Source organism: Rhinatrema bivittatum, chromosome 15 (assembly GCF_901001135.1).
Source record: "Rhinatrema bivittatum chromosome 15, aRhiBiv1.1, whole genome shotgun sequence".
Taxonomy (NCBI): domain Eukaryota; kingdom Metazoa; phylum Chordata; class Amphibia; order Gymnophiona; family Rhinatrematidae; genus Rhinatrema; species Rhinatrema bivittatum.
The window spans coordinates 27,779,176-27,798,068 of record NC_042629.1 but is presented as its reverse complement, the minus strand read 5'-3'; the positions used below and the strand labels follow the sequence as shown (position 1 = coordinate 27,798,068).

Below are 18,893 nucleotides of genomic sequence, written 5' to 3'. Positions count from 1 at the left end.
GGAGCTGGCTCAGCTTCTCTTCTGCCAGTCTGCGTCCTTTACGTGTATATGGGTGTGACTGCTGTGCAGCCTCTCCCACTACACAGCCCAGTGTGGTTACAACGTTGCACTCAGATGGCTATGGTCACTTTTTGCCTATTCACTATTTTGTGTATTCACTTTGTGGCTTTTCACCACAAAGTGAATACACAAAGTGGTCTTCCCTGGAGGTAAAAATAAATTAAACTACTTATTAATCCTACTAGATCTCTCAGCAGCCTTCGACACCGTAGATCACAAAAATTAATATCAAGACTTGCCAGCATAGGTCTATCAGGCAAAACTCTGACCTGGTTCACTTCATTCTTAACTGACAGGTGCTTCAAAGTCACCCTTAATAATAACTCCTCTGCCCCCTGCCCCCTTGAAACCGGGGTACCACAAGGGTCTGCCCTCTCGGCCACCCTTTTTAACATATACCTACTCCCTCTCTGTCAGCATATCTCAAAACTAGGTATCACATTCTTTCTGTATGCCGATGATATTCAACTACTCATCCCAATAACCTCCACTATTGAAGATGCAATCAGCCTTACAGCAAACCACCTCATCTCTATCAAAAACGTATTAAACCAATTAAAGTTATGCCTTAATATGAGCAAAACAGAATGCATCCTCATCAAAAGAAACAACTTAGATCAAATAACCCCAATGCCTGTCATACAAATTGATAACAACATCCAACTGAAGAACTTTGTAAAAGACCTCGGTATCTGGATAGACAACGATCTGAACCGCAAAAAGAGCATCGCAATGAAAACAAAAGAAGGCTTCCACAAACTTCATATTCTCAAACACCTTAAACCGCTTCTACACCTACAAGATTTCAGAACCGTCCTGCAATCACTCATTTTTTCAAGTCTCGATTACTGCAACTCGCTCCTCATTGGCATTCCCAGATCCACTTTAAAACCTCTCCAATTACTACAAAATGCGGCAGCCAGAGTTCTTACTGGCAAGAAAAAATCTGATCACATCATTCCGGTCCTGAAGAATCTTCACTGGCTACCGAAAGAACAAAGAATCAAGTACAAGTCTTTAACCATATTACACAATGAAATCCACGAAGCTGACAACTCTGCCTTAAATCACATGATTCAACTGCACAAAACACCTCTAACGACAAGAAACACCAACAAACTGAAGCTAGTCATACTCTCCCTGCCTTCCGCTAAACTATCCAACACCAGGAATAAAGCCTTCTCTATTGCAGGCCCAAAAACATGGAACTCTTTACCAGACTACCTAAGCTCCATCAATGACATCAAATCTTTCAAAAAAGAACTTAAAACTTGGTTATTTAGACAAACATTCTCAGATGGCATTGGGTAAACTAATAACACACGACCATATATACCACCCTTCCCAGCCCTATGAAATCTATCTTCCTCCCACCCTCTTTTCTTCTCTCATCATTTCTTTGTCATATCTGATTTTATTTATCTTTCCCACCCTATTTCCCAAATTCCCTTCAGTCCCTCCATCTCTTATCACTTGTGAAACAATCTCTTTAACTCACCACAAGCGTAATGCAGCCATCTGTTTTATCTTTAATTGCTAACCTTCCATGACCTCTTACAATAAGACCGACTTAGGTTGTATTCCATTATACCTGTTCATACACTGTTGCTCTGAAATGTACTAGTTGTTTGTTTAATGTATTAATGTTAATTTTTATCTAACGAATGTGTTTTATGTATTAAGTTGTTTAATCTGTAAACCGGAGTGAAGGCAACTTGCTATACTTCGGTATAAAAAACAGCCTAAATAAATAAATAAATAAATCTGTTTTGGTTTTGACCATCCAGAAGAAAGCAGAGTTGCTTACCTGTAACAGGTGTTCTCCCAGGACAGCAGGATGTTAGTCCTCCATATGGGTGACATCATCAGATGGAGCCCTGTCATGGAAAACTTTTGTCAAAGTTTCTAGAACTTTGACTGGCACACTGAGCATGCCCACTAACCCTGTGGCCACCAGGGGTCCCCCTACAGTCTTGTTTATAGCAAAAAGTATGAGCAAAAAATAAAATAAAACGTTATCGAACCCAACTCTGCGGGGTGGCAGGCGGGTTTCGTGAGGACTAACATCCTGCTGTCATGGAAGAACACCTGTTTCAGGTAAGCAACTCTGCTTTCTCCCAGGACAAGCAGGATGGTAGTCCTCACATATGGGTGAATAGCAAGCTACAGGCTGAGTCATATGAATCTGGCCAGCCAGCACACATGTGCAACAGGCACAACAACTGGGGTGCTGTTGGCAAGGATGAGGCACCCTGAAATTCACAGCGGATTGAGGTAGGACGAGTTGGGTTTCTACACTGGGAATAAATTCCTTAGGACATACTGGCCAAAGACAGAGTCTTGTCATCCAGCCTTGTCTAGACAATAGTGAGCTGTGAAGGTGTGGAGAGAGCTCCATGTCGCAGTCCTGCAGATGTCAGCAATCGGTACTGAATGGTAGTATGCTACTGATGTTGCCATGGCCCTGACTTAGTGCGCCTTCACTCATCCCTGAGGTGCAAGGCCTGCTTGTTGGTAGAATTCAATACAGTCTGCCAACCATTTGGAGAGAGTTTGCTTGCCCACCACAACTCCAAGCTTGTTTTTGTCAAAAGAAACAAAGAGTTGGGTGGACTTCCTGTGGGTAGTGCGGTCTAAATAAAATGCTAGCGTACACTTACAGTCCAAGGTGTGTAGAGCTTGCTCACCTGAATGAGCGTGAGTAATATTTAATATGAAACTGTTACAGTATTTTGATGGCACCTGTTTAGTTAATTTCAAACTTCAATGTGTTGAATTATATTATGTGCCTTATTGTGAACCGTTGTGACGGCAACTAGCTTAACGACGGTATAGAAAAGATTTTAAATAAAATAAATAAAGTGGGCAAGATTATGGACTGATTTAAGTGAAAATCTGTCACCACTTTAGGAAAGAATTTAGGGTGAGTTTGGAGAACTACACGGACATGGAGGAACCTTGTGTAAGGTGAGTAGGTCAGAAGGACCTGTAATTCACTTACCCTGCAAGCAGATGTGATTGCTACTAGGAAAATTACTTTCCATGTAAGATATCAGAGTTCACAGGAGTGCAGTGGCTCAAAAGGAGAAAGCATGAGCCGTGCAAGCACCACATTGAGGTCCCATGCCATAACCGGTGGTCGTAGAGGTGGCTTAAGTTGTATTAAGCCTCTCATAAATCGAGTCAGCAGGGTTTGAGCCATTATCGGTGCATCCCCTGCTCGTTGATGGTAAGCAGAGATGGCACTGAGGAGTATTTGTATGGAGGAAGTCTGTAGGCCAGATTCCGAGAGGTGCCAGAGATAATCCAAGAGTGCTGGTGAGGGACAAGAAAAGAGGTTAAAATCCTTTTGTATGCACCACCCTGAAAAACCTTTTCCATTTAGAGCGGTAAGACTTCCACGTAGAAGGCTTACATGAAGCTACAAGGACTTGAGAGATGCTAGTAGAAAGGTTGCGGGGTTGTAGTATCAACCTTTCAACATCCAGGCCGTCAGGGATAGGGTCTGGAGGTTCGGATGGCGTAACTTGCCGTGATTCTGTGTTATGATTTTGGGCACTGTGCCCAGGTGAATGGGTTCCTGGACAGAGAGGTCGAGAAATATGGGAAACCAGACTTGGCATGGCCAATACGGGGCTATGAGTAACATTAAGCCTTGGCCCTGTTGTAGCTTCACGAGAGTCTTGCTGATTAGTGGAATTAGAGGGTACACATACAGCAGGCCTGTGTTCCAGGGGTGGGCGAAGGCATCTATGATTGGTGCTCTTCGGTCCCTGTGTAGGGAGCAGTAGCGTTCCACTTTGCAGTTCTGTTCGGGTGCAAAGAGGTCGATGGTTGGCTGACCCCATCGATGGAAGATTCTGCTTGTAACAGAGGGATCCAGAGACCACTCATGGGGCTGGAAACTTCGGCTGAGGCGGTCCGCTAATACATTCTGTGTGCCTGCCAGATAAGTGGCTCGCAGCTGTATTAAGTATGACAGGGCCCAGGCCCAAATCTGCGCCGCCTCTTGGCAGAACAGATAAGAGCCCGTGCCCCCCTGTTTGTTCAGGTACCACATTGCTACTTGGTTGTCTGAATCAAGACTATCTTGTTGGATAGGCAGTCCCTGAATGCATAAAGGGCATACCGCATCGCCCGAAGCTCCAGGAAGTTGATCTGACAGATCACTTCGGTTTTTGTCCAAGTCCCTTGGGTTCGAAGGCCTTCAACATAGGCTCCCCAACCTAGGTTCGAGGCGTCCGTGGTTAAGGTCACCTGAGGAGCTGGTTCCTGGAAGGGTAGACCTATTTGTAAGTTGGCCTTGTGCGTCCACCAAATAAGGGACAAACAAAGTTGACTGGTTATCTGGACAAGGGACTTAAGCGGCTGAGTGACTTGATGCCACTGAGACTTTAAAGTCCATTGTGTCAGTCTCATGGCTAAGCGTGCCATTGGGGTGACTTGGACTGTTGATGCCATGTGGCCAAGTAACTTGAGGTTGGCGAGCCGAGGCTGTTTTTTGAGTGCAGATACAGCTGGCGAGGTTGGACAGCGTGGTTGCACGGTCGTCGGGCAAGAACCCTTTGGCTACTGTGGTGTCTAGGTCTGCTCCTATAAAGGAGATTTGGGGAGACGGTGTCAAGTGAGATTTTGAGTAGTTGATCAGAAATCCTAGTGAGTGCAGGAGCCATATAGTGAGACTGAGGGAGTTGGCTTTTATGAGCCAGTCGTCCAGATATGGAAAGATGTGCATGCCCTTGCGGCGTAAATATGCAGCCACTACTGCCAGGCACTTCGTGAACATTCGGGGCGCGGAGGCGAGGCCGAATGGCAGTACTCTGTATTGATAATGCCTATGACCCACCACGAATTGCAGGTACTTGCGATGAGGAGGGAAGATTGCAATATGGGCATATGCGTCCTGAAGGTCCATGAGCAGAGCCAATCCCTTTGATGTAGCAGAGGTAGCATGGTGCCTAGGTACACCATCCTGAACCTCACTTGGCATGAGGGGCCCGAACTGGTCAAGAATGGAGCATGGGAGGATAATACCTATGCAGTCTATAAAATTGTTTCCTGGTGTCTCTGCACATAGCCCTACGGGCTACGGAGGGTGCATCGGAGGTTACAGGTGAAAGTTGACACAGGGTTTCATGATGGTCCTTTAACTGGACCACTGCATCTTGGATCTTATCCTCGAATAGGTTTTTTCCTGCAAGTTTGTCCTGCACCTCTGTGTGTAAGTCTGAGGCCCTGAGCCATGCCCAATGCCTAGCACTAATGCCCGCTGGTGAGACTCTGGATGCTGTCTCAAAAGAGTCGTAAGCAGCTCTGACTTCGTGTTACCTGCTTCCAATCCTTTTTGTAGGATGGAGGTCAAGGTCTCTTGCTGTTGCTGTGGTAAGGCCTCTGCAAATTCCTGGACTTCATTCCAGAGATTTCTGTTATATTGGGTCATGTATAACTGATATGCTGCTATTCGCGCTATCAACGTGGACCCTTGAAAGACTCTACGTCCTAATGCATCTAATGCCTTCTGTTCTTTACCAGGAGGAGCAGAGAAGTGTGGACGGGATCTTTTAGCCTTCTTTTGGGCCGATTCTACAACTACAGAATGGTGGGGCAGCTGGCTCTTTTAAAAGCCTGGGGCTTGTTGAACCAGGTACATAGCATCTGTCTTTTTGTTGACTGGAGGTACAGTACCTGGATGGTCCCACAAGCGGTGCAAGAGGTCAAGCAGTACATCATGTACTGGTATCACCATTACCTCTTTTGGAGCATCCTCAAATTGTACGACCTCCAAATTGTAAGATGCTCGCCAGCATCTTGTGACGAGCATCTTTCCCCGTCACCAATGAAAATGGGATAGTTTCAGACATCTCCTTGACAAAGCTGGCAAAGGAAAGGTCTTCAGGAGGAGATTGACGCCTTTCTTCTGGGGGTGAAGGCTCTGAAAGCAATTCCTTGGATGAAGAATAGTCTGAGGATGCATCCTCCCATGGATCATAGGGAGTTTCTTCCTCACCTGCTGGTAATTCTGAGGGAGGAAGGGTACCAGAGCCTAAAGGGCGAGAAGGCATCTATGGATATTGAGGTGGCATCGATGGATGCGGCACTGGCATCGAAGGAGTTGGTGCCAGCTTCGAGGGCACCGAAGCGGATGAGGTACGCTTAGGCACCGACAGCCCCAATGGCCCAGGAATGGGCTCCGGCATCGGTGGATCCCATGCAGGGATCGGGCAGGAAGCCCCTTCTTCGTCCTCCAAGGAACCGGTATGGGAATCGGGACCTGTGAAGGCCTCGATGGTTGACTCGATGCCAGTGTGTCTGATGGCACAGGTTGAGTCGGCAGGGCACCAATGAGGGGTGCCCAGGCGCTCGAGGAGCGGTGCAAACATCAAGAGCACCTGGGGTAGGAGGCAGACTGTATGCTCCACAGTGATCTGTGGAGGGTCAGTACCCAGCACCGATATCGGTGGAGAATGCCTCGGGATCCCGGGTCCAGAGGAGATGGGAGCTCCTCTCCCCAGCCCCTCTTCGCAGGCGCCTCACTAGAAATCGATGCCACTACAGTATCGGTGCCAGCACCGGGCAGGGATGCATGTTGGTGCCGGTGACTATGTTTCCATGGGGGCTCGGTCCGGTCTTTCTCCGGCACCGACGCCGCCAATGCCTTTGAGGGTATTGGTGACAGATGGTCACCCGCTCCGTGATGTTCCTGGCGAGGCGTCTCTGAGGTCGATGGACCCTCTCCGGTCAAAGCCACTTGAGCTGGAGTCAATGGAGCAGAGCGTTTCGACGCAAACAACTGCTCCATCTTGTCCAGTCGAGCGCACCGGCCTTTGGGGGTCATTTGTGCACAACTGGGGCACCGACTGACGTTGTGCGAGGGGCCTAAGCACAAAATGCAAACATGATGCGGGTCCATTATGGACATAGTCCTCGGACACTCTGGGCATATCCTAAACCCGGTCGCAATGCCGAAAAAAATGGCGGGCGCGCGGTCTGTGACTGTCGGGCACAGAGAGGTAAGCCGCCGGGAATCGACCGAAAAGTACAGGAAAAACACTTACCGAGCATCTGAGGGAACGGAGAGCGATGGGGGACTCCGGTGAGGGATTTTTTAAAGAAGATAAACTTCAAATATTTCCTTTAGGAAAGTTGTGAGAAATTTCTCACAGAGCTCCTAAACCGCGAGGCAACTGCTGCGTGGAAAAAAAGAGACTGAAGGGGGACCTCTGGTGGCCACAGGGTTAGTGGCATGCTGGGCATGCACAGTGTGCCAGTCAAAGTTCTAGAAACTTTGACAAAAGTATTCCGTGACAGGGCTCCATCTGAAGAGGGCACCCATATGTGAGGACTACCATCTTGCTTGTCCTGGGAGAATGTTTATGCCTTTTACAAATATACTGAACAGCACTAATTCCAACACAGATCTCTGTTCAACATCACTGTTTACCTTCTTGTGTAAAGGGATCATTTAGTTCTACCCTTAATTTCCCAATATAATCATCTAGTTTTTAATCCATGAATGACCTTAAAGAGGTCAATATTCTGTAAGTCGGCCGGTGGCTAAGTTATCTGGATAACTTTAACTCAATATTCAATGCGACAAGTCTCCTCTGAATATACTAGGCTAAAGTTGCCCAGATTACTTTAGTGATGACTAGCTTACTGAATATTGGTTAGCGAAAAAAAACCCAAAACAACCCAATAGTAGCCAGTAACTGCTGATCCCCCCCCCCCCCCCCAATCCCAAACTGAGGAAAAATATAGGGGATTCACAGGTCCCGTCCCTTCACAAGAAGATTAGAAAATCGGAAATGGCCAAAGTGTTCCCCAGCAGAGCCGGAGGGACCTCACCCTGAAGAAGCAGTGGAAATAATCCCCAGTGGAGCTGGGGAATTAGCAGAATCCCTCATTCACACCAAAGAAATAGGGAAAATGATCCCCAGGTACCGATCCATGGAAATGACCCTCTATTGACAGACCAATCCCCATTGAGGACTGAGTGCTGAATAGGAACTGGTCTGTTCTGTGACTGCTGTCATTGAAGAAAACAATCAGAGCTCTGTTCAGCTACAGCAAGAATGCATGAATAATAAAATGCTGGTACAAATGATCCTGTACCGGCTCTTGCAATTTTTATTTAAGCTCAGCAGGAAAAGGCACGAGCCTCTCTCCTCCTGCTAGGCATTTTGGAGAGGTAGAATGAGGGAGTGGAGGAATCCACATGGATTCAGGGCAGAAGGTGTGTCCCGCCAGTCCTCAGCTCCTTGATATATAACATCCTATGAAGTGGCGGTCTTTGGAAAATTGCAAGCATTAAGAAGAGTATTCATTAAGGGGTAGATTTTAAAAACGTGCGTGCACAAGTGCACGCTACCCAGCGCATGCGCATGTTATAAAATCGGGGGTCGGCAAGCGCAAGGGGGTACACATTTGTGCAACCTGCGTGCGCCGATGCCTGCGGCCTTCCACAGTTCCCTCCTACTCCGCTCCAATTTAGGAGCGGCCTGGGCAGGAACTTCCCTACCCCCTATACTTACCTTCCTACCCCTTTCCCTAACCTTCCCGCCCCCTAGCCCTATCCTAACCCTGCCACCCCCAAATCCTTCTCTTACCTGCTGGCATGTGATCCCCTGGCAGAGCAGCAAATGGTTGCTGTGCCGGGCACCTCTAGCCATGCCCTGCCCCGCCCCCTGGACCGCCCAGCGACTGACACGCGTCCCGGGGATTTACGCGCGTGGCTGGGCCTTTGAAAATTGGCCTGGCACATGTAAGCCCGGGATTTATGTGCGTACGGTTTTGAAAATTTACCCCTAAGGTTATTCCCAACAAACCATGTATGTATAAAACAGACTCACTGCTCCCTGGACAATGCCTGCCTAGGAGAGCCTCACCTTGCTGAGCCAAGTCTGTAAGCCTAAGGCAAAAAAAAAAAGATGGATTGCAGAGTCCTAGATGCCCTGTTATTTCAATGTGTACTGATACCCTTTGCAGAAGAGAAGGCATACACTGCTTATGCTGAGATGCCATTTACATAGGCAGTGAATACTATGTTAATATTCACATACATAATGAGCTCCTATTCATAGCAAGTAGAACAGAATGTTGGTACTACCATTTACATGTATATGAGTCCCTTCCCACTGAAGGATGCACTTAAAGCTCATAGCCTTTACCTTCTGACACTGTGATCTCATTTGGTTGTTGCTGAACAACTCCTGATGCAATTGAGTCAGGCCAGAACCTCTGGACAGGACGGTTTTGTGAAGATTTTTTCTTTGTCTTGGGGGTCTCAGTACAGCTGGAATCCAACATGGGCTGAAGAATGCGTCTTCGAGCATTAATGAACCTAAACAAGATCAACAAGAAAACATGAAGAACAAAATTCTAAGGATGGAAATCTGTACAACAGGAAAAGCATTATCAAATGTTTAAAATACTCTTTCTAAAAGGACTACATGTATCAGGGTTGGTTCAATGGTTCAGTGATAGTGCCGAATACTGCAATGCAGGATCTCTAGGTTCAATTACAAAGCTTGGCTTCTGCTGCTTGGGCCAGCTAGGAGCTGTAAATTTGGTGAATCCTACTGCTCAGACTTGGAGTACATGTGTACTGGGTTTCAGAGGGACAAGTGATCTTAGGCATGTTGATGCAATAGTTAAGCTGGAAGGGTGGGTGGAGAGTATTCAAAATGCTGATAAAATCTCTTGGTAAATGCAATTCAAGTTCATGGTGCTGTAACCCTAATAGCAAATGGTTCTAGTCCACCTGGAAACCTGAAAGAGGAGAAGTAAAGAGCCAAACCAAAATAAAAATAACATTTTAAAAAGATATTTACAAAACATTTCTTAGATATGTTTGCATTTTTCAACAGATGCGTATTTTCTTCTATTGAGAAATAGATCTACTATTAAAAAAATTTAAAAATGAAATGACTGCAAAGGGACCATCCAATCTGCCTAACAAGTTGCTTTTGGTAGTAACTGCTGCTCTGTGAGGCTTACTCTCATGCCTACTGATAAGGGTAGTAACTGAAGCTCCATGCAGAAGTGTTATACCTAAAGTTAACATAGATTACCCCATTTTTTTTTCTTTTCCGTCCTCTAGCCTGTAGAGCAGAGCTTACCAAAGTATGTGTCGTGACACTTTAGTGTGTCACAAGCCCGGTGCACGTGACGGGGCAGAGCAAGTGGTATACTGAGGAGAGGTCAGGGGGAGCCAATGGACCTCATCCCACTGGCGGCTGAGTAGTGCTGTGCTGTGCAGGAGACACACAGCAGGAAGATCGGCAGGGCCGTGGTGGAGCTCACGGCACCACGGCCCAAAGAAAAAGGTCGCGTCTAAACGTGCAGGTGCTCCTCCTCCTTCCTGCCGGAGCCGCACGGGCAGGAAGGAGGAGGAGGAGCATCAGCCGCGTGCACAAGAGGAGCAGCGTTGTTGCAGCGGGCTGAGAAGAGGAGGCGGCCCGGGAGCAGGGCTGCCTCCGCGGATCGGCCCGAGAAGATGAGGGCCGCTGCAGAGCCCATCCTGCAGCAACCCGTGAAGAGGAGGCCCAGAGGCAAGAGAGAGGCTGAGGGCCCATAGAGTGTGTGTATGAGATGAGTTGAGAGATTGTATGAGATGAGTGATTGTGTGTGTATGAGATGAGTTGAGAGACTGTGTGTCTGTGTGTGAGTGAGTTGAGAAGCTATGTGTAGGAGTGAGGACCTGAATGTTTGCAGAGACAGCATGTGAGAGCCTGTGTGTGTGTGAGAGACAGCATGTGACAGAGCCTGTGTGTATGAATGATTGTAAGAGAGAATGTGCCAGTGAGAGCCTGTGCTTGAGCAAGACAGCATGTGGGAGTGAGAGAGAGCATGGGTGTGTGAGAGTCAGACAGCATGTGCAAGAGACAGACTGTGTATGAAGGATTGTATGAGAGAGAGCATGTGAGAGTGAGAGCTCTTGTGTGTGTGTGTGTGTGTGAGAGAGAGCGAGAGAGAGAGAAAGCATGTGAGAATGAGAACCTGACTGTGTTTGAGGGAAGAAGATAGATGGAGAGAAAAGAAATAGAAAAAAAGACAATATGAAAGGAATTGGCAAAAAAAAAGAAAGGGAAGGTGGAACAAAAAAGCCTGTGACCAACCGATTAGAAAACTAAGATCAGATAGCAAAGGTAAAAAAGAAAAAAAAATTACTTTTTACTGATTGGCACATGTAATCTTTGGTAATGTGCAAGAGTAGCACTTTCTCTATGCGGATCTCACAATGTACGAGATCAACATGGAGGAAGTGGAAACCCACAGGGCCTGTACAGAGGAGGCAGCAGAATGGGCTTCAGTTCCAGTAGCAGCAATCAGCGCCTCCCCAATAGCCATGCGGCATCAGTGAGAGTGGCAGCAGAGGAATGAGAGAGGCTCAGAGGTTGCTGGCAAAAGAAAGAGAGGGGGGTCTGCCTTTAGTGTGTGCATGTGTATGAATGGGAGACTGCCTGGGAATGTATGTGTGTGAATGCATGGGTGCCTGCCTGAGGGTGTGTCTGTGTATGAGAATGAATGGGTGTCTTCCTGGGGTTTGTATGTGTGAGAATAAGTGCCGGCCTGTGTGTAGTATATGTGTGTGTGTGAGAATGAATTGGTGCCTGCCCGGGGGATGGTGAGGGAGTGGTGTGAAAATGAATGGGAGCCTGCCTGGGGGTCAGTTTCAGTGTGTGAGAATGACTGGGAGCTTGCCTGGGTGTGTGTGTTTGTGTGAGAATGACTGGGAGCTTGCCTGGGTGTGTGTGTTTGTGTGAGAATGATTGGGAGCTTGCCTGGGTGTGTGTTTTGTGAGGGAGCCAGAGAGAGTGAGAGCATGAGTGTGTATGAGAAAATCCAAGGGAGTAAGAGTTTGTGTGGGGGTGTGTGTGTGGAGGGAGAGAGAGTGTCTTAGAGCCTGAGAGTGTGTCAGTGTCTGTGAGAGCGAGAGGTTATGGTGGGTATAAGAGCATGAATGTGTATGTATGTGACAGTGTATGTGTGAGAGAGAATGACATGTGAGTATGAGTGAGAGAAAGAGGATAATCTCCTAATCATCAACAATATCAAGGTGACTGGAAATCAAGAGCTCCCACGTATGGGACAGCAGGGGCTTTTTAAAATCCTTATTAGTTTTAATTATTGGGTGTTATTTGATATATGTGCTGTTTTGAAATATTTTATTGGTGTTTGGGAAATTGTAAAAAATGTATATGATTTTAATTAATAGAAATTCTATTTATCAGTAGTTTTAAAATATTCTTTTATTAGTATGGTTTTACTATTATAACTGATGCTTTATGTTTCTTGATTTTATTTGTTTTATGAGGAATGGTGGTTCTGTTTTTCCATTGTTAATACACAGAGTCTGGCTTCTTGGGGTTTCCATTTCAGTTTTTGTCTAATTTGTGCTCCTTTATTTTGTATTCTGTATTTGGTGAGGGTCTGTCTCTGCTTTGTGTGTGTGACCATGATGAGAGATTCTGCTAGCATAGGGATCTATAGCAATCTGGTTTGTTTTGTTTCCTCAGTAGGTTGTGTATTGGTATTCTAGGACCCAGTGTAATATTTACCCTTGCTTTTTCCCAGGTAGGGTTATTGTTGTTTGAGTTCTTGGTGTTATTACTGTTATGTTATAATGGGATTGCAGTATAGATTTTGAGTGTCTTTTTTGCAGGGTTTTGTGTTAGTTCACAATGTGCCTGGCAGTGGAAGGTGTTTGTGCTGCTGTTACTGTGAGGTGACACCAGAATTTGAAAATATCTTTTAGTATGATGAGCTGTAAGGGAAACATCCAAGCTCCATTGTTTGGGAGAATTTCGGTGGATGCACAGAGTTACAGAACTGGAGGTGCAGGATTTATATTGACATTCTGTCCCTTCCTATATATTCCAGACTTCACTCTCACAGCCATATAGAATTAATTGAATGAGGCTATCAAATAATTTTATAGTGTGAAACTGGACAGCTTTTTAAAATTATGCAGAAGACCCTTTGGACTTTTTTATTAACACCAAATATTCAAAAGCTGTGTTCATCCCATCAAGCTCATATATCTCATTAAAGAGGTAAATTGAATAACACAATAACTTTGTTTTATTATTGTTACTCATAAATTATAACAATAACATTAATCTTGGAATATTATATATTTTTAATATAAATGAAAGGTTTTCACAAGATAGGTTGTGTCATGAAACATTTTAATTATGTATATATTTAAGGAAACATACATAAATTGTCGAAATACATTTCGTTCGTTTAACCTTTAACCTCTGGTTTGCTAGTAGACTGAATTATTGTGTCACGAAATTATGTTTGTCTAAAAAGTGTCACCAACATGAAAAGTTTGGAAAGCTCTGAGGTAGAGATTCATAGTGTTTATCCCTTGCCCTTTTGAATTCCATCACGGTTCTTATCTTTATCACGTCTTCCGGGAGGTCATTCTATGCATCTACCATTCTCTATGAAGAAATATTTCTAGATGTTTCTGAGTCGTCCCCCTGGAGTTTCATATCATGACTCCTAGTTCTGTTGTTTTCTTTCCAGAGGAAAAGGCTTGTTTGTGCATTAATACCTTTCAGTATTTGAAGGCCTGAATCATATCTCCCTTACGCCTCCTTTTCTCAAGGGTGTACATATTCAGGTCCTTTTTGTTTTAAACTCTCTTTATTTATCAAGTTTTCCAGCATACAATATTGTAAAAAAGGAAAACAACTTCAACAAGAAAAACAGGCATATACAAAGGGCATCGATACCAAAGTTATAAAATAGTTCAAATTTCCCAAGTTATTTTGCATTCACACAAAACACAAGGCCTAGGATGACCATAGTATTTATGGTATATTCTCCATATACTTTCCTACTTAGAAGATTCCCCTTTTAAGTCAAGCCAAAGCTTTTCCAAATTGGCCACATCTCTTACTTGTGCTTTCCAGTGAACCATAGTGGGATAAAATTTCCAGAAGGTTGCAATAGAAAATCTAGCTGCCACCGGCAGCTGCCCTACCAATTTACAAAATTTTGGGGGTATAAGCAAACCTGTCCACTTACCCAGCAGGCCTAACTAATAAAGGCGTAAAATAATTCGGGATGTTAAGAATATGATATTCAGATCCTTTCACATGGCTTTTGATGAAGACCCCACACCATTTTGGTTACCTTTCTCTGGGCTGCTTCCATATTATATTAAAAATAGAAATGTGCGAGTGTGGCTTATGTATATGTAAGGGGTACTTCATTTTCCTCTTACTAGGGTGGTATCAGTGGTCTCAACAGACTGAATGCAGTGAGTGACTTAAGAGTATAATAGAAGTGTTAGAATAAGTTTGCTACTCTCTAGTGGGAAAGGGCCCAGGATTTGGGAGAAAATGACTTGAGGTCTTAGAGAGATTCCTAAGAGCTGGTGAAGACAAGAAGTTTTCTCACAGAAGTGAGGTGTTAGCTCACTTTTACCTTTGTGGGAGTTTAGAGGAAAAACTTCCTAATGAAGGAAGGTCTTGAAGAGTTGCTGACTCAAAACAAGAATCAGCCTGTGGGAAATTATTTTAAGCAGTAGTTAGATTGCGGAAGAGTACTATACCACGATAGAGAGGAATGAAGCAGAGGAATCACTGATTTTATTAGTGTAATTATTTGATATAAGGCCTATAAGTTCTGAGAATAAATATGCCATTTATCTTAGCCTGTTTGTATCAAAAAAATAAGTCCTGAGATCAGATATATTGAAAGAGCAGTTACTCAAAAAGGCTAACTGTGCAGATATCTGAGGAAAACAGGACACTAGCCTCCTGGCCACACCTAACTGCTTTGCTGATGAGATAACGGACAGTTGGGGCCTCAAAAGAACACATGGGGAGTGGCCCAGAGAAGAAACTGGAGCAAAGGTCAGAAGAATTAACTTAAAAAGACCTACTGCAAAGTAACTGTTTGAAATCAGAAAACCAAAAGCTCGGAAGAAAAGCTTTTTGAACATTATCAGTTGATAATGAAGTGACCCATGAAGGAGGGAAAAGCTTTTGAACATTACCAGTGGTTAATGAAGTGACCGAACAGTTCTTGCTGATTTTCCAATGTGTTGTGTTCCCAGATTTCCAAAAATATTTCACATCGGGAACTGTGAGGAAAGTATTTTTGTGTAGATATTCTTTAATGCTTCTAATTTTGTATGCTTTTATTGCTTATTCTCAGACTTAAAAGTAAAACTTCTATGCTTATAAATAAGTGTGTTGTGTAATCTATGACAAAATAAACATCAATATTTTTCTACATACTACACAGCCAGAGACTCTTCTTTGTAGATTGGAAGAGACTTTGAGAGAGAATGAAGGTGAGCTGCATGCAGAAACAGCTATCAAGGAGAGCCAAGAGAGCTTACCTGCCAGATTAAGCTTATTTTTTGCTTTTATTTTCCTAAATCATTAGGTGCACTAAATCCTGGGTGTATTGCATGGGGAATTTGTTTTACCTGCCATCAGTGACCAGTAAAGAACTTTCTTTTTTGGACAACATATATGCAGGTGAATTTTCAAAGAGTTGTGCACATAAAAATTAGCAGATGCACACGCAAATACCACATTCACATAAATTCAATTTTATAAACTTCAAATAAACTAACAAGTATAAAGAATGTCCAAGTAATGATGCATGAGTACATTTTCTCATATAAAAAAAAGGATGGGCCAGGGAAATTTCTATGTATAAGTTGCTATTTTATAACTTCTGAAATTAACGCATGTAAGTTTGTTACTTGCGTTATATTTACTTCTGCTGATTATCTGGTGTATATGAGAATAAAAGTCCTCATTGCCAAATATTGACTAGGAGTCTAGGAAAACTAGGGGGAGTACAAGCTGAAGAACCAGAGGGTTCTTGTTGACCTAGAGGTAGACTGGGCAAACTGGTGGACTAATTGGTAAAGCTGGTAATTTCCGTTATACGTGTATGTTTCAAAATTTGATGACCTACACATGTAAAAGCCAACAAATGCTAACGAACATGGAGAAATTACTACTTACCTAATAATTTCATTTCCTCTAATGAAGGCAGGCCAATCCTCACCAATGGGTTATGCATCTCTGCCAGCAGATGGTGACTGAGTAATATATACTCCCAGTCTGACATCAGCCCGCCAGTATTCTCTGGAAACGCAAAACTGTGGACAAACTGATTATACTTGAACATTATCATTAACAATCAACCACTCATGCTTCCAACCCATCGAGAACACTGAGCTCAGCCAAAAGAAGTAACTTATTCACTAAACTAAGGGGCTAGATAAGCCACTTACAAGTCTTTAACAAATAGCAAGAATAGCACTCAACAATGTCCACCCCAAAAAAGCTAACCTAAATTTAAATATTGGCAGCCTAGGGCGGGTCGGAGATTGGCCTGCCCTCATTAGAGGAAAGGAAATTATCAGGTAAATAGTCATTTCTCCTTCCTCTGCATTCAGGCAGGCCAATCCCCACCAGTGGGATGTACCAAATCTAATCCCGAAGAGGGTGGGAGGCTACCAGAGCTCCAGTCAATACCACCCATGTGAATACGGCATCCTTCATAGCCTGAACATACAAGCAGTAAGTAATGCTTGGAAAAGGTGTACAAAGATTACCATGTCACTGCTCGGCAAATCTCGGCAGGCAACAACAAATGAAGTTCTGCTCACTATACCGCCTGAGTCCTCGTGGTATGTGGTATAATCTGTTTCAGCAAAGGAACCTCAGCAGCCATGTAGGCGGCTATAATGATGTCCTTAACCCAATGGGCTATCATTGTTCATATTGCCAGTACTCCCTGTTTACCGCCACCATGGAGCAGAAACAAGTGATCAGACTTCCAGACAGATTTAGTCACCACAAAGTACCACAGCAAATTTCGCTGACGTCCAAGGAACGCAAAAGACGATACTCATTTCCATCCTTATCCCCGCCCAAGGTGAGCAGGGAAATGGACTGATTCAAATAAAATTCTAAAACCATTTTTGGTAAAAAAAAAAAAAAAAAAAAAGGAACAGTCTGAAGCTATACCGCTCCTAGACATACGCAGAAAAAGGCTTATGGCAAGAAAAAGCCATATTCAGGGACCCGATGTGCTGAATAGATTGCCACCAGAAAAACTGTCTTCAGTTTAAGCAGTTGCAAGGAAAGAGCACGCAGCAGCTGAAAGGTTGGACCTGTTAAGAATTCCAGGACCAAAGTAAGGTCCCAAGGAGGCACTGGAAGCCACAAAGGGGAATGAAGATGTTAAACTCCCTTCAAGAAACAGGACACATCGGGATGGGAAGACAGAGGGCCTCCATTGATTCGCCCCCTATAATAAGCAAGGGTTGCAACTTGAACCTTCAAGGTGTTAAGGATCAAGCCTTTTCACAAATCATCCTGTAAGAATTCCAAAATTAAAGGAATATCCACCTTGAAAGGTTGAGAGCCTCACTCAGAACACTAGGTCTCGAAAACTCTCCAAACCCTAACACAGGCTAGAGAAGTAGAAAACTTTCTGGCCCGAAGTAAGGTGGAACTTACAGAAGACAAATAACCCCGTTTCAACAACCAAGCCCTTTCAATCGCCAAACCGTAAGACCAAATCAATCCGGATCCTTGTGTAGAATGAGCGCCTGCCACAACAGATCCTTCCAAGGCGGTAGCCTGAGGGGACTGCCCACCAGCAGTCTCTGCTGATCTGCAAACCATGGCCTCCGGGCTCAATCCGAAATCACCAAAAGGACAGTATTGGTTTGACTTGTAATCTTCTAGATGATCCTGCCTAGCAGAGGCCAGGCATATAGCAGGCACCATGCGACCACTCCTGAACGAAAGTGTTGATGCCCAGTGCTTTCGGGTCCCATCTTCTACTGAAAAATCACAGAACTTTTGTGTTGTCAGAGGTCACCAACAAGTCTAGGTCCGTGTGGCCCCAGTGTTCCACAAGGAGCTGAAAGGTTTCATCTACCAGCTCCTATTCTCCTGGGTCCAAGTTTTTCCTGTTGAGGAAGTGGGTTCTGAAAAATGTTGCTTTGCCTACACCATGAGCGCATCTATCTCCTGTGACACCTGCTAATTCTTGGTTCCACCCTGTTGATTGATGTAAGCCACCATCATCGTCACATTGTTTGTCATTATTCGGAACACCCAAGCCTCTGGATGCAAGCATGCTAACCGAACCGCCTGTGCTTCCACTGCCTCTTCTCGGCATTCCAGCGAACTTGCACCATCAACTCCTGACAGTAAGCTCCCCAACCCAGAAGACTCACATCTGTCGTAAGCACCAAACAATCCGGCGTCTTCAAGGAAAATCTCTTCCTGAGATGATGCACCTGCAACCACCACTGCATCTGAGACCTCACCTCCAATGGTAGGAGCAGCCTCACTGCATAGTCCTGCGACTGCGGGTTCCATCGGGAAAGCAACACACTTTGAAGAGGTCGCATATGTGCCCTTTCTCGGGAGCTACTTCCAATGCGGCAGCCATCAATACCAGGACAGTAGATAAGACCACACTGTCGGATGAATAGCATTTGTCAGGGTTTGGACTTCAGCAATCAAACTTTGGATTCAAGTCTCCGGCAGAAATATTTGCCCTGCTTCATATTGAAGCAAACGCTGAGATATTTCAGTCTATGGCTGCAAACTGCTCTTGGCCAGCTTCATCACCCAACCTAACCCCTGTAGCAATCAACCTAACTTGTGAGAAGCTCTGGGATTTGTTGCCAGAGGATGTGGTTAGTGCAGTTAGTGTAGCTGGGTTTAAAAAAAGATTTGGATAAGTTCTTGGAGGAGAAGTCCATTAACTGCTATTAATCAAGTTGACTTAGGGAATGGCCTCTGCTATTACTGGCATCAGTAGCA

At 44.6% G+C, this 18,893-nt stretch overlaps 1 protein-coding gene across 7 annotated transcripts in view; it reads right to left on the bottom strand.

Moving 5' to 3' along the window:
* The window catches only part of PKNOX1 (PBX/knotted 1 homeobox 1), a 278,453-nt gene that overhangs the window by 25,156 nt on the left and 234,404 nt on the right, over positions 1–18,893 (bottom strand). For all 7 annotated transcript variants that reach the window (XR_003852751.1, XR_003852750.1, XM_029577804.1 and 4 more), the window contains one exon: positions 9,228–9,400. Coding sequence is in view for 5 of the 7 variants with exons in the window: in XM_029577804.1 (XP_029433664.1) it covers positions 9,228–9,400 (173 nt within the window). In the remaining 2 variants the exon portion in view is untranslated. The remainder of the gene's footprint in view (positions 1–9,227; positions 9,401–18,893) is intronic.